General features: G+C 32.9%; 2 protein-coding genes across 2 annotated transcripts; one reads left to right on the forward strand and one right to left on the reverse strand.

The window, feature by feature from the left end:
- Positions 1-1,721: 1,721 nt before the first annotated feature.
- On the reverse strand, positions 1,722-11,961 carry LOC113515214 (zinc finger protein OZF-like). The gene is made up of 11 exons (XM_052896073.1): positions 11,792-11,961; positions 10,256-10,417; positions 9,570-9,693; positions 8,905-8,999; positions 8,017-8,106; positions 7,108-7,226; positions 6,036-6,205; positions 5,100-5,229; positions 4,962-5,007; positions 4,072-4,122; positions 1,722-3,713 (listed from the first exon to the last, which is right to left on the reverse strand). The coding sequence occupies exons 1-11, from the start codon at positions 11,825-11,827 to the stop codon at positions 3,645-3,647; spliced, it is 1,092 nt and encodes a 363-aa protein (XP_052752033.1). The 5' UTR covers positions 11,828-11,961; the 3' UTR covers positions 1,722-3,644.
- A 176-nt stretch (positions 11,962-12,137) lies between these two features.
- LOC113515215 (5'-AMP-activated protein kinase catalytic subunit alpha-2) lies at positions 12,138-20,714 on the forward strand. Its single transcript, XM_052895881.1, has 7 exons — positions 12,138-12,620; positions 13,048-13,353; positions 14,713-15,012; positions 15,716-15,911; positions 16,676-16,850; positions 17,775-17,894; positions 18,315-20,714. The coding sequence occupies exons 1-7, from the start codon at positions 12,366-12,368 to the stop codon at positions 18,571-18,573; spliced, it is 1,611 nt and encodes a 536-aa protein (XP_052751841.1). The 5' UTR covers positions 12,138-12,365; the 3' UTR covers positions 18,574-20,714.
- The last annotated feature ends 1,976 nt before the right edge of the window (positions 20,715-22,690 follow it).

A 22,690-nucleotide genomic window follows, 5' to 3' on the forward strand; every position in this document is an offset into this window, starting at 1 on the left:
ACGATATATACAACAAAGAAATAAGTTTGCTTACGACTGCAATCCGGAATGAGATAACCAGAAACATTTATCACAGTCGCCGCTATATCGTTCGTTACAACATTTTGTTGAATCTTTTCATAATCAGAATAAAAAACGATAAATTGCAAGTCCAGATAACGAGAGTCGGATGCACTTGCAATAATTTTAAATCGCACGAATAACGCACTGAATTGGCACGTGACAATAATTGTGAAATATTATTAAAAGCAATAATATTTCAACACTGAAAAATAATATTTAAAAATATAAATCTAATAACACAAATCCAATAACGTAAAACCAATGATCGATCTTATCATCAGCCAACAATCGGAGACCAAACGTTCACAGTGACGAAGGCGAGTCCTCAAACGTTCAAACTTCATAGACCTCCATTTTTCAAAATTACACATCTCTTATTCGAATTTTATTTACAAATAGACTAATTGCAGATAATCTCCTTCTTCATTGTGAACATAAACACTAACGGAAGATACAGCAGTACACTACGGCGTCCATTACACAAATAACTTTTGTCGTCCGTGTTACAAGTCACGAAATTAGGAGAAGGGATTGTTAGTAATGGGCAAGTTAGTCCCCATCGCTATCAATATATTATGTTGATAGCATATGTATTAGGTCGACCTCCACGCGGTTCCCCGTGGAAACTATCGTGACTAATTTACCGTTGAATTCGTTATGATGGGCTAACTGACCTGCCTTTTCATCCTAACCAATCATCCCTCACTGGTGCCCCGCCAGTGTATACCGTTAGCGCAGGCGGGGTTACTATTCCATTATCATCCATAAAAAAAGTCACGAAATTAAAATTCACTCTATTCTAAATATGAAGGCGCAAACGAAAATCAACTTAATTATGTTGAAATAAGAGATCTAATGAAATTGTAAAAAAAATTAATACAACAAAATGACTTCTAAACAGATAGCAAACCCATCGTGTAATGGACGCCTTACAATCACATAAGTTCCATTTATTCGACAAACTTATCTATGTTAGTTCATAAATACTGCAATAGTTAATTTATATTATATATTTAGTTACTATGTTACATTATAATGTACCAATCTAAACTCGAAATTTGTAAAGCTTTGAGAATATTAAATTTCAAAATACTTAATACATTTTTTTCGGAAATGTGTTAAGATTTTTTAATAAAAAAATATAGTTAGAAACCCTTACAAGTAGCATAAAAGCTTACTTTATCTACTAGCATTTATTAAATGTAATTTTATTGTATGTTGCTAGGGTTGGCTTAAACGTATCATACGATGTGAGCATGGTGTTGCGCTCCATATTCAAAATTGGGTACTTGCCAAAATTTATATCATTTCCACGATTATATTTAATAATTTTTATAACGTCGACCACAAAACAATATGTGACGTAATTTTACTAATTTTTCAAATAAATCCGAGTCTTACAAAAACAAATAAAATTAAGTGACTGGCAAACTTTTTCAACAACCACCTTTGTATATCTAAAAAAGTTTGTGTACAAAAAAATACCTAGTCAAACAACAAATACCCTCGCTCAAATTAAACAGTTAAAAGCAGAGGGATTTAAATGTATTACAAATAATGTGCGGACTAGACGCGTTACTTATTAGCTTCTGTTTCATACATACTCACATTCAATTTTCAATTTCATTTCCAAAGCCACAATCACCCTTTTTGTTAAAAAAAAAAAGCTATATTTAAGTACATAAGTTTTTGATTCGATACAAATCTTGTTTATAACTACAATAATAAGTGAACTCTATCTGCAGATAAAATAAAAACATAATTAAACATTAATAGAATGTACTCTAATACTACATCTAGTTCATTTCATACTCTGGAGATAACAAAAAAATTGCACTTACCAATATCACTTAATACGAATGAATTTGCTTTCAATAAGTTCACTCTAAATGCGAGAGTGCCGGCCACACAGTGCCCTCATTAGCACTCTAAAATACTCCACATAAATGCAAAAGTATTGAATAATTTGTATATTCGAATATTTTTGGAGATCATTTATAAATTTTATTTTCACATTACCAAATACTTATCAGAGCAATGTATACCTCATGTTCCACGACTACCACTTATAAGACAGAATGAACATTTTACAAAAACATAAATCGATGGTTAACCACCAACAGCTCCTAACTGACATGGAGAAAATTTTACATGAGCTACAGAAAATATCCTATCTCTGAATGTATTCTAAATACTATGAATCAAAAAAAATAAATTATGAGTAATTGGTTCTAATACCATTTCACAATACACAGATGTGAAAATTAATTCTCTATGTAACATAGAAAAGGAGATTTGTAGAAACTTAGAAACAAATATTTACAATTAAGTAAATAACTAAACATTAAAAATGTTAGTTAGGAGGTATTGGTAGTTACCGGTCAAAATATGACGTAGCGACACATAGTCCCGTATCTACAGATATGTTCACCGCCCGTACTTCGAAAATGTTTCATAATAAATCGCTGCACGATTTTATATTTTTCTTTTTTATTAAAAATATACGCCACAGACAATCATGCCGGCACGTTTGATGTATCCGTGTCATATATAATATTCATATTGCATAATACATAAAGCGCAAAATTTCCGGACATACAAACATACATATGCTTGAAAAACATTAACCTTCATTTGACATAACTGTCTTATTATTAATATCTCTGCTAAAAGTGGTGTATGTTAATATATCTAGGCAGGTTGTTATATTTACAAGTATAACACTTCTATAAGATATTAGCATTTTGAATGTAAAATACAAAAGGCATTCTACATCAAATGGGAACTCCTTGTGACAGCAATTACACTTTTATATGTATTATTATATATTTTTTATAAATAAGAACTTTTTAAAAATTATATGTCCTAAAATTATACTCCCTTCTATTGGCGGAAAATGTATTATAAAATTATTGACATCTTTGTCTATTTTTAAAAATAAAATTAAATAATACATTTAACCATTTCATGTAGTTTGCCTTATACATTGTGCTCCACATTAAGCCAAGAAAGCTATATCCAAATTTATTTATTGCCATGTGACCACAACATCGACAAAAACGCTCTCTATCTTGCTTAAACACCTACTGATAGAAGAAGGAAGAAGGGATAATAAAGGAAACCTTATTTCCCATTAATATAACCATACCATGCCAGGTCGACTTCCACGCGAGTCTTCCTGGAACTCATTATGATAAAATCGTACTGAATTCATCATTACGGCTTCACTGGTATCCTGCCAGCATATACTGATAGTGCAGGCGAGTTCGGTACATTTTTATGTCATAAAAAACTGGTAGAAAGGATGCGAAACAATGGTAAATTATGACCAATTTCAAATATATTAAAGGCGTTTCACGTCAAGACAGAGAAATGCGACATTTATCAATTTTGTGTTCACATTACAATTATCCATTTGATTATAGACTTCTTGCAGTACTCTACGTGTCAGTGTTCAACAGGCTTAGAACGTTAAGTACAGATTATTTGCTCCACACATGTCTAAAGTTAATCAAATACGTAACAGTGTCAGATACTTGTCACTTAGCACAGTTGGTCGAGTCTCACACGTTGCCGGCCACTCATTGAAACAAACTCTGCACTTTTAGTTTCGGCAGGAACCGCACTTGTTGGGCGTTTAGCAATTTCACCTGAAATACATCAATTTTTAATATCATAATGAAATAACTTTGCATGTGGGGAATGGATATATACTGGGATCGATTCTGAGGGGTCATTTCTGTAAATTTTATAGTCAAAATGATGAATAATTAATCTAATATTACAAATGTAATAGTGAGTTTGTTTGTTACCCTATTACATTTACGTCTTAACCAATCACTAAAAATTTATATACACCAATCATGGAGAGGGACATAGCCTACTTTTTATCCCGGTTAGCAAACATAATTTGGGTCTCATGCATGAAGTCGCGGGCAAAAGCTAAATAACAGTAAAAGTAAGAAAACAATAATTATTAGAATAATAGTATTGTAAATAGCATCTTACCTCATGATAATCAGATTCTTTTATAAGTAAAGGGTCCTGCGGCTTCATTACCTGTAATCGAAAAAAAGTAAACTTTAAAAATTTCATTACAATTCAAGTTTTTTTTTTAATCCTTATAACTATTTTTAATACAAATTTTATGATGGGGCTGTGAAAATTGAAAAGCGATTGTAGTCTGGGCCCTGACAACTTACAATGAGTAAAGAAAAGAAACATCGACATTTATATGCATGTAATCTGTAGTCAATGTTGTGTACGCTTACTATAGGTATGCATATCAGCATACTACACAAAAAATTTTATTTAATTTATGTATAATATGTATACTGTTGGTGTGCCTAATTCGAAATAAATAAATAAAAATAAATAAGAAAAGTTAACTAAAATATTATCTGTAGTAAATATTAACACATTTTTACGAAAATTTTGTTTTGTTTCTGACACAAAGTAGAGACAAAATTCATAAATTGTAAAATGTTAATACAATTGGTTAAACAATTGATTGGTTAGTTACAGTTATGTCGTAGAGGTGAGCGAGACAATGTAACTTTGGAAAAAATGTAAATTAGACTATCCTTATTATTATTTTGATTGGAGGAGTGTGACGGCGGAAGCGGTGGGTACTCCTGTCCCCCTTGCTTTCTTGCCCTGTGGCAGCTTGCACAGCTGTGTTTCGGTATAATAGATGTAATATTATATTTATACCATTGAAGTAGCAAACAAGCATAAGGTTCACCTGATGGTAAACAGTTACCGTAATCTATGAACGCCTGCAATATAAGGAGCATTAAGCGCGCGTTGCCGACGAAACTTCTTTTCATAATAATATAAAAAAAAACTAATCTAACGCCTCCGTCCGAGCACACAGAGTTTTAACGAGCATCGCATACCTTGGGCGGGCGGCCGCGGCGCGGCGGCGCGTCGTGCGCGGGTGTGGTGGCGGGTGTGGTGGCGGGTGTGGGGCGGGTGTGGTGGCGGGCGTGGTGGCGGGTGTGGCGGCGGCGGCGGCGGCGGCGGCGGGCGTGGACAGGCGCAGCTGGTGCGCGCGCAGCAGGTGCGCGGCGTGCGCGCGCGCAGACGCCACGCGCGCGCCGCACGACGAGAACACGCACGAGAACGAGCCCGCGCCGCCCTCCGTCTCGCCCGCGGCCTCCGACCCTACACATACAGTGAACGCTTTTACAATTTAGCATAGCACAAGGCTTGCCGTGTGGTCCCGCTATAGAATGACATATCCCTTCCTTTCCCTTGCGTATCAAAAAATCAAAAAAGCGACTAAAGGATCTTAGTGACCAGAGAGAGAGTTTGTACAAGTCATTTTCTTGGACACCTCAGTCCCATTCGTGTTTCTGATACCTGAATCCTCAGAAATGGCAAAGCATGGGGATCTTATGGGTAAAACAGTATACTCTGTATGTTCATGATACTGTTCATGTCTATAGGCGACGATTACCACTTTCCATCAGGTGGGCCGTCAGCTTGTTTGCCATTCTAAGTTGCATAAAAAAAATCCTAATGTCCAAACACAACAGCATCCCTTTTAAAACATCACTAGGGCCTAAATATAATTGCCAGCCCACCTACTAAGCGTGGTAATTGACAAAACCCCCAGGGGTATACTAATGTTCAACAGTGAACAACAATGGATACAGGGCTGCCACTTTTGTTCCAGAACGTGTTCTAGCTTAATTAATTAATCTATAAAATACTACCAATTTTTCTACCATCTAAACTTCATATAAGATTAAAATAGGGACTCTGTAACGAAATTTAACTGAAGTCGACTCTTGTACTGTTTTGCCAATCTTTGAGTATAAAGTAATCAAAAGCATTATTACACACAAAAATCATTCAATTGCTACTCTATTAAAAACTCTATATGTGGCTCCAGGACTAAAACTTGGTGCAAATGGCCAATATATAAAAAAAAAAAGCGTTTCCATGCTCAAGAAACTAGTACTAACGATTATCCTTATTCTGCGGCGTCTCTCCCTCGGCGACGTGCTGGTTGACGTGTTGCATGAGTAATCGCTCGCTCGGCAGTACGGCCTCGCACACCTGGCACGTATAGCGCGCCGACCGGCTGCCCGAGCTACGCCCGCTCGGACTCTTTAGGTCACCGTGGGCTTCACGTCTGGAACAAATATCGTAAAAACACGTTAGCCAAATAATATACATATGATTATTTGTTTTTTAATACGAGTAGTTTTTAGTCTACTCAAAGGTTGTCTGGAAGAGATTGCTTTAGATAAAACCGCATTTTGTGCTTTATATATATATATATATATATATATATATATATATATATATATATATATATATATATATATATATATATATATATATATATATATATATATATATATATATATATTAATGTATATTTTTCATTTTCATAATGCTTGAAAAAATCATATTGTACAAAATATTTGCTCTTTAGGAAGAATGTTTTCTATTTTGTATTATGATTGAAAATATGTTTTTTTTATATATAGCTTTATTTTTTATATATACTTATATAACATTTTAAGTATTTATTTTATTTATGTTTGCCTTTCATGAATAACTCAAGCTGTGCACATAATGATTAGATTATAACCTAGCCGAATCACAAATGTAATTATTATTTAAGTTTTTTATTGTTGTGATCTGTTTTATGTGCCAATAAAATAAATAATAGGCATCATCAAAGTGGAAGCAGTTTTCACAATTGTGTTTACGAAGGTGGAAGTTAAAATCTCATTATATGTTATATTCTAGATGGTCTAGAACTGATCCATTTCAATGGTAGGTATTCCTACTTCTAAAATTCGCGCGTTTGAAGTAACGGGCCGAAAGCTAATAAAGTAAATATACATTTGAAATGACATGACAAACCTAACATTCAGGCATTTCCTATGAGACTGGCATAGTCACCTAGGTGTACTGAAGCCTCAACAAACATTAGATAGAAAAAAAAAACTTGCTAACTAATATTGCTACTAATATAGTAAGGGTGATGTTTGTTAGTAGTAATATTTAGTAAGTATAACCCACCTGTGACTATACATGTGGTTTCGCTGTTGGAACTGCTCGCCGCACACGTTGCAGTCGTACGTGGCCTCCACTGGCCGACCGTTCAAATGCCGTTTACGATGTTGGTTCAAATTTGTTACCTGTAAGTTATTAAGATTAATATTTCATTATTTTAGATTCTAATATACTCGACAAACTGTAAGTCGACTATTCCGGTAACTTTACAAATGGCTCTGACTACCCTATTATGGTTTACTGATGTGAGCATATTTATTTTCTGTATTAATTCTTAATATTATTCGTAATATTCTTACTCAATGTACAATCCTTTATTCATATGTACTTAATAAACTTTCGAAAACTCACTAAAAACATTGCCGGTGAAAGAAATTTGTTTTATTCCAGTTATAAACAAAATCAGGCAGGTCCACACTTGAATCTAATATCAGTATCAATGCAATCTAGCCAATGACAAATTTCTACTACACTCATGAAACAACAGTTAGTAATAAGTTAATAATAGAGATCGGTTTGCAATAGTTTATATTGGTAAGTTACACTAATATGCATCAATCGGAACCATATGGAACCATTATATTGCTAATATTGCAATTCGAGAGTGGGAAATTACTTAATTTGAACATCGATTTATTGAGATTTATTACAAGAGTAAGCCTGCAGATTATACAAGAATCACTTCATAGGCAATGTTATAATATTCTAAGTTAACAGAATAATATGCGTGCATACATAACCATATTCATCTGATAATTCTCTTATTTCTAAAAAAGAAATGAAGGAATAACAATTTTGTAATGCAAAGAGAATAGTTACTTTAAAATGTAATGTACTTTAAATAGTTACTTTAAATTTGTGAATTTAGAAAGTAATAAATTTCTGAATCAGCTCAATGCATATAAAAATATGTACCTGAGCGTATGCCTTACTGCAGCCAGGCTCTGGACACACGAAAGGCCTCTCGCCCGTATGCAGCCGTACATGATTATTTAAATTGGTCACCTATGAAACAAAATGTACACATTTATAGTCTATGGCAATGTGGATGCTAATTAAATAAAAAATAAATAATTATCGTAATACCGCTGCTATTTAGATACTTGAATATTGAAATAAAAATCTAAACCACAAACTAAATAATAATATCTAAACACTAACCCCCTTATACATAAATACATGAAATGTTTTATAAACTTATTTTCTCTATGGAAATGTTTTGTCTTTTCTTGTAGGATCAATTCTCAATTTGAAGGACAATAACGAAATATTAATAGTTAAAGTAGACATGTAGGAGCTTTTAATTTTTATGAATAAGGGGATAAGATTATAAAATGATTTTTAATTCATACATTTCATTGTATTCAATGGAATGTAAAAGGTAAAAACAATCAAATACTACATGCAATTCAAACAGGCCCGTTTAGTTTCCTTCACATTCGTAAATCTATGTAAGCTTGCCAGTTACGAGTAATTTTAACATCACTTATTTGGTCCACATACCATCCTAATAGGTACTTACCAGCCTCTCTACTTATTCAATATAGCTCTTCTGTTATTTTTTATCCTTATAATTATTTTTTATCCATCCTTTTGAAGTTAGCTAAAGCTTCGGATTAATATAGTGCCTTCATACTCTTTCCAAACCAGTTACATATATGAATGTTTTTATTGCAAAATAAAAGAATAGTAACAACTACAATAAAAATAATATATTTATACTTTTTTGTGGTAGTATAAGAACATAATGCAAAAGCAACTCCCAAAATTATTAGGTCAACAATATAGAAGGGTTATGTTTACCTGAGTAAAGGCCTTCCCACACTCCACACATTTGAAAGGCCTCTCATTGGTGTGAATACGAAGGTGGGCCCTCAAGTTGTTTGACTGGGAAAATGCTGTCAACACACAGGGATGCCTTGTGAGTGGAAAAGATAATGTAAGTAAAACCCAAATAATGCATATCTAATAAAATTTTCATTTCTATTTGAACTTATAAATATTTAAATAAAAAAAGTAGATATTAGATTTAGAATATTTGAATTTAGAATATTATTTTTTAAATCAGATAATATTTTTAATAGAAAAGAGAAATATACAATTTAAGATTTTGTACCATATAGTAGCAGTTTTATCATAACAAAATTAATATCTGATAACATAAATATATTTATGTTCAGCATGTGAGCCCTTAACTGTCCACTGCTGAACATAAGCCTCCCCCTTCAGGGGTTTAACCAGTAGTTGCCATGATTGGCAACCGCCGTTAGGCTTTGGAGATGTTTTAAAAGAGATGGTGCCCATCCCTCGCCCCCCCTTATTGGCCTCTTACGACACCTCTCTGGGTGTCGTAAGAGGAAAGTGTGGCCTATTCTATACTGGAACCACACGACTAGACATTACACCCCTTAGTCCATGCTTAATACCCAAAATCATCACACAAATTAATAAAAATCATCAAAATTTACCCTTATCACAATAAGTGCACACAAAACGTCTTTCGGCCCGGTGATTGCGTAAATGGTTCTGCAACTGCATTGTCTTCTGAAATGTCTTGTCGCAAATGCCGCAGTACAGGGCTTCATTATTCTCCTGTGATCAACAAATACTATTTAACTAATTATCTTAAATTATAGATAGAAAGTGAGGGAAGGAGAATCTTACAAAATCTGAACAAATCTATAAATAATAAGAATCACACCATCATATCTATTGCCCCAATCTTAATCTATGACAACCTATATTATGAGGAACCCAGTAACAATATCTGAATGTACTACCCAGAACTCCCAAATTTGAATTAATTTAGAAAAGTTGATTCCTAAATTGACCTTACCGAAAATCTAAACCAAGGCCTTATCTATGCAAAGGAACTTGCTTACCACTGCACCACCAAGATCATCATATCTGTCTCTAAACTGCCTCCTTCCCTTAGACAAATGGCATATTAATCTATCAATAGACACATTATAGCTTATTCATGTATGAAAAAAAAGAGATATTGATGTCTGGTGTCTTGTTCATGTGACCTCTATTAGAAACATATCTATCAATAGTTGGTGTTGTATTGATTTATGAATAAGTGATGAAAACTGAAATGTTACTACATTAGCATAAAATTTTAGCAAATACAATTGACAACTATTTAACTGACCTCTTCACTATTATTGGCGGCAGGTTCAGTTGCCTCAGAAGGTTCAGATGTCTCAGGGGGGTCAGTACTTTGTTCCGAACTGTCCCCAATGGTCACCTCAGGCACAAGCGGCTGGCACTTGAAACATGCATAAACACCATCCTTGCCAGTCTCAAATAATTGCTGAAACAATATTAAGGTATATATTTTAATGGCAACACCAAATCTATTAGGAAAAGAGTAAGAACATGTAATACAATATAGTTATATTCATTTGAATAAAACCACTGCATTTGTGCTACTCTTCAATTGCTTTCTAAGTCATATACATACAAAATATGTAAAATCTATAGGACATGATTATATATATATATATATATATATATATATATATATATATATATATATATATATATATATATATATATAGAACTTCATAATTGATTTCAGATATAGTATATTCTCATATTGTTCCTATAATGATTTCACCACACTTTAAAATTGGTTTCTTTTTAATAGATGCATCTTAAAGATGGAACCACACATATAGATACATAAAGATCTTCTGAACTTACTCAAAAATTTCATTAATAGCTGAAGAGAACAAGAACTAAGTTATCCTTTGCATGCAAATACATATGAATATGAAATATGCTATGAACATATGCAATTTCATGATGATGGGTGGAGTATTTAAGGTTCCAGAAGGTATGGACATTTATAAAATATAATATTACAACTATTGTCCACTAGCATTAAAACTGTTAATTACACTAATAGACACTATTAATTCTACTTCTTGCTACTATCAGATGTGAGAAAGTTTATAAAGTTTGTTACACAGTTACACTTAAATGGCTAAACATACTTAGCACATATTTGTTTATCAAATATCATTTAATAATATTTAGCAGTTTAAGCATGATTAAGTAACAAACAACCAGATATCTTGACAAAGTTTCTGATTTATTATATTAATAAGATAAACCAAAAGTAGTTACACTTTTAACAACCAGCAATATAAAAATATTGCCCCATAAATATTATTTTCAACAGTAATAAGTATTTAATGGTAAACGGATTTTAGTCTCTTATGTAGATAATATAGTATTTTAAATAAATTTTATGATGTATATAGTGTATGTAATCATTGAATAAGGTGTTGTAAACCAGTAGAGATTGCTACAAAAGTCAAGGATTACTATTCATGCACATTGTGGTCACTGTGCAGAAAAAAAAAACAAAGTGACTTGTTTTTTTACAGGGCGCTGAGCTGAGCCAGACAAAAAAAAACAGACCGTCCGACAGGCAACAAAAAAACGCGGGCAGGTTTCCGATGCACATTTTTTTCTTGTTGCATTACGGCATTACGGTATACTTCAAAATAGTTCGAAATATCATTTAACATAATAACAAAACTATAATAATACTCTGGAAAACGAAAAAAATTGTCAATACTGCCAGTGGCGTTATTTTTATATCTATCTTGTAAAGAAAACAATAAAAATTTTACGGATTGCCATTAAACAACAGCACAAAATATTAAAAGTTACTCACGAGTGCCGGCTTTAGACAGATACCACATTTATCCATTATAATCTAATACAAATATACAGGATTTATAACAATAAACTCATAAAAACCAAAGAATATTTAATATTTTTCGTACATCACAATATCTTTAGATTGGCGACCGACCGACAGTCAAACGGGGCGGGGACCGCGGGGTCGGGGAAATAGCGCAGCGCGGGGCAAACAACAGAATATAAAACTCATAAACTAAGAAATGTTACCAACAACAAATATAAGTAGATTGATTCAATGGCATTTAAAATTAGATAGGTATGAATGCAACCATATAATTTTTATCTGACAATTAGAATTGACAGAATGATTGAGAAAAATGACAATGACAGTAGATCATTTGACATGTTGTTAGAATTTTAATTAAATAAATTTAATAAATGCGTAAAATTGTAACTATAAAATTAATAAATAAATTATATACATAAACTTAAATAAATTTCAATTTTTATAATTTCATTAAAATGTGCTTAACAAATTTTACGTTATTGAAAGCGTGACTGTTCTTCAGAGTATTTTTTCTCATGAAGTGCTTTAGCTAAGAAAAATGTCTGAAAAGCCAGTGGTAGTGAGTGGCACCCAGCCAATCGTCAAGATTGGTCACTATACCCTGGGTACTACCTTAGGAGTGGGTACATTCGGTAAAGTAAAGATAGGAGAACACCAATTGACCAAGCACAAAGTGGCTGTGAAAATCCTTAATAGACAGAAGATCAAGTCTCTGGATGTCGTCGGCAAGATTAAACGTGAAATACAAAACCTTAAGCTGTTCAGACATCCCCATATTATAAAATTATACCAGGCAAGTAACATGAAAAAATATTTTTACTACCAACCTTGACATATCCCATAAAACAAATTTAAATAAAAAAATTGTTTGTGTGTATTTTTGAATTCTTAAGAAATTGTGACAACCAAAACCATTCTTAATTTTAACCTTTCCAGTATTCTTCCTTATCTATTTTCTCTTATTTTAGATATTTTTTGTACTATTTGTCTCTTACTTTTTTTATCTATTCTTAAATAATGTGTTGTGCTTATCTTCCTTTTAATTTTTTTTATTATATAATTAATGATAATATTTTAGTTTCATCTTCTTATTTATGTGTAGACACAGATAATGCATAAAAATATGATAGTCACAAAGCTTTTATTGTTCTTGCTTTAGATAGAAATTATTGTCACAAAGCTTTTATTGTTATTGCTTTACATAGAAATGTTCTTTATAGGTAATTTCAACACCCACGGACATTTTCATGATTATGGAATATGTTTCTGGTGGGGAGTTATTTGACTATATAGTGAAACGAGGCAAACTCCAAGAGCATGAAGCACGGAGATTCTTCCAGCAAATCATCTCTGGGGTGGACTACTGTCACCGCCACATGATTGTGCACAGAGACTTGAAGCCAGAGAACCTGCTGTTAGACCACAATATGCATGTAAAAATTGCAGACTTTGGATTGTCTAATATGATGATGGATGGAGAATTTTTAAGAACTTCCTGTGGATCACCTAATTATGCTGCACCTGAGGTAACACAAACATTAATTATTTAAGCAATAATTATATTTTATTCACATCTTTGTTTAAACTTAAGTTGTTAATATGGTAAACAAGTAATTGCATCTATCTATAATAGATATATTTATTGTATTTTTAAGCAACATTAAAAAATTTTCAATTCAACAGTTTTATAGATACATTCTATATCTTTAATAATTCCAAACTACTTTTGCTAATTCTATGTTTTATAAAAGATGTTTATTTAGGTAGATCATAGGCAGTGTATCCTGATTTAACATTGAGATAATTCAGGTAAATTATCATAGTTTATAAATGATCAAAGAATAGGCAGCAGTGTTTGTGTAATTGCCATCTGGCCTACAAAGCATGGCTACTCTTGGCAAAAGTTTAACAGAGATATAATAATAATTGAACGATGTTCCTCCACCGTTCGGTGAGCGTGGACTGTAGGGGCACTGGTTCAGGCTGGAGAGAAACACACTGATTCCTTTTCTGAAGCCCCCGGTTCCGTCTGAAGAGTTTTTTTGTTGTCCTATTTCTTATCGGATGGGGAGTGTACTGTGTCGCAGAGCAGAGCATGCCGCTCGACGGTAGGCGGCCTATCTTTATACCCGCCCGGTCGCACGACAACATGTACTAACTCGCGTTAGCGAGTCTGTGCGAGCGGGACGGGGCGAGTGTGAAAGGGACGCGTTACTCTTCAGAGTGGCACCGTTTCGGCGTCTATTTATTTGTACAATTATTCTTATTTTTATTACTTTTACAATTTCTTTTCTTATTCCTATTTGGGGGTAATAATAACAAGACACAATAAAATGTTTTATTCAACTTACGAGCTATAGATACATCTTAAAATCTATGTAAAATTAACAATTTAAAAATGATTAAACTAAGGACTTATGCTAACAATTAACTATAAAAAATCGCTATAACTATACAAATGATTACAATGTCGCGAACAATAATGTTTACCTAAATTATTGCTTTAATTTCTGTCTCTTATAAAATATGCAGTTCGAAAGTCTAAAAGTTAATTTTGCTAATTCTTTTTGCAATCAATAAGCTATACTCCTGTCTTGATTCGGTATAGTATTTGTCACCATTGATTCAATTTTTTGTGCAAGTAATTTTTATTTTTTGTATCTTTGAGAGTTATAGTGTTAGTACATTTAGATATTTGATATTTCTTATCTACAAGAATTACAAGATATTTGTATGAAAAATATGATATTATATAACACCTAATACCAGTGTATAAACATACTCTGCATCTGATTAAAAACAAATCAAATAGTATATAATAACATGATATTTTGTATGTCATTGGTATTAATTGTAAGTATATATTGTATTTTTTTTATTTATAGGTTATATCAGGAAAATTGTATGCTGGTCCAGAGGTAGATGTTTGGTCATGTGGAGTAATTTTATATGCATTGCTTTGCGGCACGTTGCCCTTCGACGATGAGCATGTACCAACACTGTTCCGGAAGATCAAGTCTGGAATATTCCCCATACCTGAATATCTAAACAAGAGTGTTGTTAGTCTACTATGCATGATGTTACAAGTGGATCCGATGAAGAGGGCTAATATTGAAGATGTAAAGAAACACGACTGGTTCCAGAAGGATCTTCCTGGATACTTATTTCCGTCTCCTGTTGAACAAGTAAGTATTTTTGTATCTAAAATATAAAATACTAGGATATTTTTTTTTCCTTGAAAAGCATTAATTTCAACTGGCAATAATCGATAATGATATGTGATAATAATAATAATAAGAGCTTTTATTGCTGCTGACACAAGATATGATATATATATATTTTTTTTATATTTACATTATTTACTATTTTTACATTCTTACTTTATATTATACATACATTTAAATTACAATAATCTTATAATAATTAACAAATACCAAAAATATCAGAATCAGTATCATAGGTACATCAGAATGACCATAGGATGACACTTCTTCAGTATACTTATCATCATCAGCCTTGAACTGTCCACTGCTGAACATAATCTTCCTCTTAGGGGAGTTTTGCCAGTAGCTGCTACACTTGGCAGGCGGATTGAAAACCGCAGTTAGAATTTAGAGATGTTTTAATAGGGATGCTGCTGCCCTTCCCTCGCTATCCCTTAATCGCCTCTTACAACACAGAAAAACAAGGAGTGGCCTATTCTATGCCGGGACCACAAGGCAGTATGCCTATAATACAATATAACAAATTCGTCATTTAACTATTTTATCCTCACTACATGTTACATATAAGTGTAATCTTTATTTGGGACAGAATACGTAACATATTCACAGCTCAGTTACAAATGTTTACCACGAATATGTCACAGCTTACACAATTTCGGCACAGGACAGCAGCGTAATTGATACAGAGGCGATATCAGAAGTGTGTGACAAGTTCGGCGTGAAGGAGCACGAGGTGCACAACGCGCTGCTCAGCGGCGACCCACACGACCAGCTCGCGATCGCGTACCATCTCATCATAGACAACAAGCGCATAGCTGACGAGGCCGCCAAGGCCGAAATTAAGGATTTCTATGTGGCCAGTGAGTTCAAATTGTTTTTTAATATCGAGACATTTTTAATCACAAAGCGATGACATAAAATATTGAGAAGCGCAAAATATACGACTCAGCAGAAACCCACATCCATAACCAACGCCTCATCAAATAAAGAGGTAATAATAGTTTATAGTTTGATTAATTTAGGACTTTTTTTAACTTTACACCTAAATATCTAAATTAAAATAATACAGGGTATCCTAGATAAATGGTCAACTAATGAAGTTTATTAATTTTTAAAAGATTTATTTTACTAATATGTGAATTCATTTTCATTCTCCCTACTGTTGTGGCCTTGCATCGTGGGGTGGCTACGCTCACCTGCTAGCTACCAGAGGGAGATTTTGTACAAAAGTCGATTGTTTGGGTACCTCTGTTCCATTTGTGTTTCTACCGTGCAGCAGTTGTGTTTGCATGGCTGTGTTTCGGTTTGAATGGTGGGATATGGCGTGAATTTACAGGTTACAGAAGAATAACACCTGAGTCCTCAGGAATGGCAATGCATGGGGGTTATCATGGACGAAACATTATACTCTGTTACGTCCATGGTACTGCTCATGTCTATAGGCGACGGTTACCACTTTCCATCAGGTGGGCCGTCGGCTTGTTTGCCATTCTAAGTTGTATTAAAAAAAAAAGCTAGCAATTTATCCTGTTAAGTGAACTTCCGCATAATTCCCCTTGAAAATGATCGTGGTTACATTCCTCACGATGAGCCAACTGACCTTATGCCGTGGCGCGGCGCGCAGGCCAGGCGGCGGCGGCGGGCGCGGCGGCGGGCGGCGCGGCGGCGGGCGGCGCGGCGGCGGGCGGCGCGGGCGCGGCGGAGGCTGCGCGGCCGCACCCCGAGCGCATCGCCCCGCTGCGGGACAGCGGCGCGCCGCCCGCGCACGACAAGGCGCAGCGCGGCACGCCCGTCAAGAGGTACCACCACACCCCATTTGCTTATTGTCTACTAGCGCCCGCCCTGGCTTCGCACGGAATCTTCGCACATCACATTAGAAACCTCTAAAATTATCAGTGTTTCTCTACTATATTATGCATGTATTATACATATAAACCTTCCTCTTGAATTCCTCTATCTTTTTTAAAAAAAAATGCTTCAAAATCCTTTGCGTAGTTTTAAGATTTAAGCATACATAGGGACGGACCGACAGCGACAGCGACTTCGTTTTATACTATGTAGTATATACATATATTAAAGTATCTTATAGTACTGTTATATATATATATATATATATATATATATATATATATATATATATATATATATATATATATATATATATTATTGTATGTTCAGTTGCTTAAGCATAATTAATTAACAAACTTCCAAACTATCTACAAACTTTCACACCTATACTAATTATAAAGACCAAGATTTGATTGTTTGTTTGTAATAGATATTCTCAAAAACATTCAATCGATTTTTAAATTCTGTCACCTATAGAAAGCTACATTATCAGCGAGTAACGTTGACTATATGTTATTTTGGAAAGATGTATCTACCCGTGCGAAGCCGGGCTAGACTGTAAACGGGCTAGTTTACAATATTAGTATAATAACAGAAAACAACGAACATACAATACGCGAATTTTTTACATGAAATAATTTGTCAAAAGATGGTGCCATTGCTTCCTAAACCCGCTATGGATTAAATACATTTTTCTGCGACAAATGACGCCATTTGCTATCTAGTTATAAAAAACGGAATTAATTCATAACAATAATTTTAGTTCCTAAATTTTTCTACCAATTGATGTGCTTTTTTCATTATAAATTACAATACATATTTATTGTCGTTACAAATACCAACTATTCAATTGTAATCATTCTATTTGTTTATAGAGCCAAATGGCATCTTGGCATCAGATCACAGAGCAAACCAAATGATATAATGCTGGAAGTATTCCGCGCTATGAAAGCTCTCGACTACGAGTGGAAAGTCATCAATCCCTATCATGTTCGGTATGTTACATTCATTTCATATCTTTAGCTCTAATAAATATTTAAATATTATTACCAGAAAATACCTGATTTTGTGGTTTTAACCCTCAGCAGCCATACAGAATGAATATTATCTCAGGCAAAATAAATGCAATTTAAAAATTTAAACATTACAAATAAAAAATATATCTTGAAACATCTACCGATAAAGGTGAAATGAAAAATGGAACAATATATGATTTTTTTAAAGGCCTAATTTTGCCCACCGATAGCCCAGATTTATTTTTTCATCTAGGGGTAAATGTGTATGTTATGTTATGAGACCGAAGCGTGGTCGCTACATATGAAACTTATACGTCCTTGCTATAATTTTTTTTTTATTCATTAAACCCTACCTTAAAGTTATAATTATTTTAATTTACATTTATGCCTTTATCACAGGGTACGGACTCTGAATAAAATGACTGAGAAGTATGTGAAAATGTCTCTGCAACTATACCAAGTGGACTACAAGTCATATCTGCTGGACTTCAAGTCCCTGTCTGGAGAAAAAGAAGATACGGACGAAGAAGCCGCATCTCCTCTGGCACCCCCGCCGCCCCTCGCCCCTCCAGCGAGCGGACCCCCTCAGCCGACTGGTCACCACACCATGGAGTTCTTTGAAATGTGTGCAGCATTAATTATACAACTTGCTCGATAGAATGTATTTAGAATTAGCAAGGTTGATCAACTGTTTACACGCAACTTCTATATTTTGTCTCGGACAACTAATTCTAACTAACAAATATCCCAGTTATTGTAAGCCGTGAATCCGTGAAGCCATGATCTATCGATCATTGTGGATCATCATCACAAAATTACATACTATGCTCTAAACATTGAGTACATGAGTTATTAATTAATTGTAAATCATGAATACAAAGATATAACATATGTAGACCATGATTATATGTGTATATATATGGTGCCCATAGTTGATTGAGTCATGATCTGCAATGATTGGGCCATAATTCGTAATTCTGTGATTAAGGTTCAAAATGGTGGACTCATGGTTCACAGTAAGTAGCATATAGTCTGCTATTATTTACTCCTAGTCCGCAATGAATATGTATAAATTTTTGATTATTTTGTTAGATTAGGTCACGCAGACTTATTGTAAATGTAGGTAGGTAGTCTTTTAAAAAAATATTTTTGTTTTTTAAAACTTGACTAGAATTATGAGCTAAGCTCCATATACTATAATATTCAAAAATTTGTTTACCATAGTAACAAGCATAATATTGATGTGAATATTATATATTTCTTCTATTTTATCCTATTTGGCATAACACATAAGTTATATAAAAGCATAACTTTATAATACTAGAAAAAAATTAATATCCAACCCTAAATCCCAAGTGACACCAAGACTTTTAAGCAATATTTTAGGAAAGTATTTATTTATTAATAACCAGATGTCTTAGAAAAATATATACTCGTATTTCATTGTCTATGAAATAAGGCAATTATCCTCATGTGTTGCCACTACAATTACCTGTCATTTAGAAATGGTTTTATTCGAACGTTTATTGAATGATGGCAATGCGTTCTATCGATATAGTTTGAGTTTATCGCAAAGTTCACTTGATAATTTTTCACTATTTCTTACAATTTTAGATTTAATACATTCCCATAGTGTTGATAACATACACAGATATATATTAAAATAATAGCTACATATGCATGTACTTTGCATATCAATTATGAACCCTAAATGAGATGCAATACAGCTTAGATTTCGATACCTTCGTTATCTATATAAAAATTATACTTAAAAAAAAATAGAGAATTTGCATAAGCGACAGAGTGGATACTTTGTAATACACTTAGCTTACATATAAGTTGAGGTATTTACAGCGTCGATTTCAATGAAATATAGAAAGTAGTAATATAAATACATGTATACTACATACAATTGAAATATTAGCAAATATTTTCTTGCAGTGTCCAATATATATGTATATACAGAAATTTGTGTCGCCTAAAAATAATATTTAATCTTTACTAATATTCTTAAACTGTCCTGAAGATTTGAAATTACTGCAAAATATGGCAAATGTATAATATTAACATTAAGACTAACTTATTATCTTGAATAAATTATTTATAAAATCAGCGGCCTTATAACAGTTTATTTTTATAGCAATAAATGGTAAAGGTTAGCTGTGTAATTGATTAGAGAACATGGAAAGTAGAATAGACTAACGCATTAATGTTTTAAACATAAAACAATGTACAAATTTATATTTTATTACTGTACAGCTTTATTTGAGTGTGTAGTGTGTATATATACAAGGTATAGCGGAAAGCATATAACGGTCGATTCCCAGCAATAGCGTCTGTTCGAGTATGAAAATAATTTTGAATCAATTATGGCCGTTTTCACCGGCCTCTAGATAAGAATAAAATATAGTGCGGTAACTACGTGTCTGAGATAGAGAAAAAATGCCGCGTAATTTTGTGATACCGAAGAGGCCGATGCGAAGTTACTTAAAGTGCCTTGTGAGTGAATCTTTTGCCTTGTGAGTGAATTTTTGTATGTTACTCTTAAATATTCTGTGGTTTTCGGTTGTGCCCCCAGATGTCCGTTGTCGGATTTCAATTAATACAAAATGCTTATACAATCCGCGCGGAGTTGGTATATTTTCAAAAATATTTTCATATTTCGACTAATGTCCCTTGAAGAAAGTTGTTTAGTACTATAACTGGGTTTAGAATTATTATATTCTTTTCATAATATTCTGTATATAGTATAGTTGCCAGTTTTAGTTCTGTTAATAATTAACATTTCTCAAACAACAATTGGAAGTTTTATTTCATACTTAGCACTCGATTGCTACTACGGAATTAAAATAATTTTCGAGATATCACCAAGACTAGTCATGTTATTTTATATTCATTCAACTTTAGCCTTATAAAAAAAATCTCTGAAAAATTTATAAATATTTCTTAGTAAGTTCGAATAACAATTAATGATTTTTTTTTAACTCGGAGTCATATTTTTACGAAAAATTATTTACTTAACATAAGAAGTCAGACTAATTGCAAGATTTCGGACTCTTCCAGTAGAGGTTTTCAGAGTTAATAAAACTTTATATTTTGTACTAAAAGAGTTATTTAAAATTAAAAAAAAAATCCTTCTAGAAACTTTAAAGAAATTAATGTTAGAATTTAATATATAAATTTAAATTTTTGTTTAAATATTTTTTTCCCTTTGCAATGCAAATTCAATTAATACCTGAGAAGATTTTATAGCAAAATAAAATTAATGTGCAACGAAATTAATTTAGTGTCATCGTGATTCAACCGGGCAGCGCGGGCACCTTGTGACCCCGCACCTCGCGTCCGAGGCGGGAGGATCCGAAAGTTTAGGTAGTGTATCAATGTAAATTAATATTATGTATAACGAGAAAATATGATTGATTTTATGTTTGTTATGATTTAACTCAAAAACTACTCGACCAATTTTACCAAAAGCTACACCTCGGAGTAACACAGGCCATTTTATATTTTCTGTAATACCCGTGCGTAGTCGGGGCGGGTTGCTAGTGCAATACAATAGAAAATATAAATTAATCTTTAATGTACACATACATTTAATGTGAGCCATTTAGACATGTCATTGGGTACAATGACTACAATTGGCAGTTATAGATATTAATTACTTAACATTATTACTTCAAATGTTTAAAGGTTTCTGCTTAAGCCCAGCACGCTGCAGTACTTATCATAGTACCTCCAGCACTCCAACACTTATTTCAGATATTTATTCTTTTTTTTTATTTATTTTTTTTATACAACTTAGAATGGTAAACAAGCTGACGGTCCACCTGATGGAAAGTGGTAACAGTCGCCTATAGACATGAGCAGTACTATGGACATAACAGAGTATATTGTTTCGGCCATGATACCCCCCATGCGTTGCCATTCCTGAGGACTCAGGTGTTATTCCTCTGTACCCAGTAAATTCAGATTTCATTAAACTGTTTAGTAAAACTTTCTTGATTTAAACATGAATTCTCCATATCATTTACAAAATTTGCATAAACTCATATAATACAATGTAATAAATACTTAGATTTTAAAATAATTATTAAACTCTAGTGAAATTCATCACATTTTCACCACATAATGTCTTATTTTTAAAATTAAAATTCAAAATTGGATATTTGCTAGACATCATGGTGTTCTTCAAAAATGGTATATTAATGATTCTTCAGGGTCAGCAACAACAACAAGCAAAGAGTTGCAGGCGTCCATAGGCTACAGTGACCGTTTACCATCAGACGCGCTGTATGCTTGTTTGTCACCTTTGTGCTATAAAAAAAATCATAAAACAACTGAAATACATAAATCGGAAGTTTACTAAATTATTAGACTATAATTGTATTTACTAATTGAAAAAAAATATTCAATTCTAAAGAATATATATGAATTTAATCTAAATTGTATGATGTAATTTTAATCAAAATCAGTCTATAAACTATAAATATCTAAATAGAAGAGTTAGATAATCTAGATATATAATTATTTGTACAAGCCGCGTTCAACAAATTGTATTACATTACGCCTATAAGATTGTAGTTATAATGTTATTTCAATTACATACAACTATAATATAATATGATTAAAATTATGTTTGAATTAAAAGGTGAAATTTTAACGGGAAACGGCATATTACAAATAAATTATTTATTTATTTATTATTTATACATAACTTTAAATACTATTTATCTTCGTAGTATATCATTACTTAAATTTCAATTCATATTGATAAA

This window comes from Galleria mellonella, unplaced genomic scaffold (genome assembly GCF_026898425.1).
Source record: "Galleria mellonella isolate WM207_F2 unplaced genomic scaffold, CSIRO_AGI_GalMel_v1 utg312, whole genome shotgun sequence".
Classification (NCBI taxonomy): domain Eukaryota; kingdom Metazoa; phylum Arthropoda; class Insecta; order Lepidoptera; family Pyralidae; genus Galleria; species Galleria mellonella.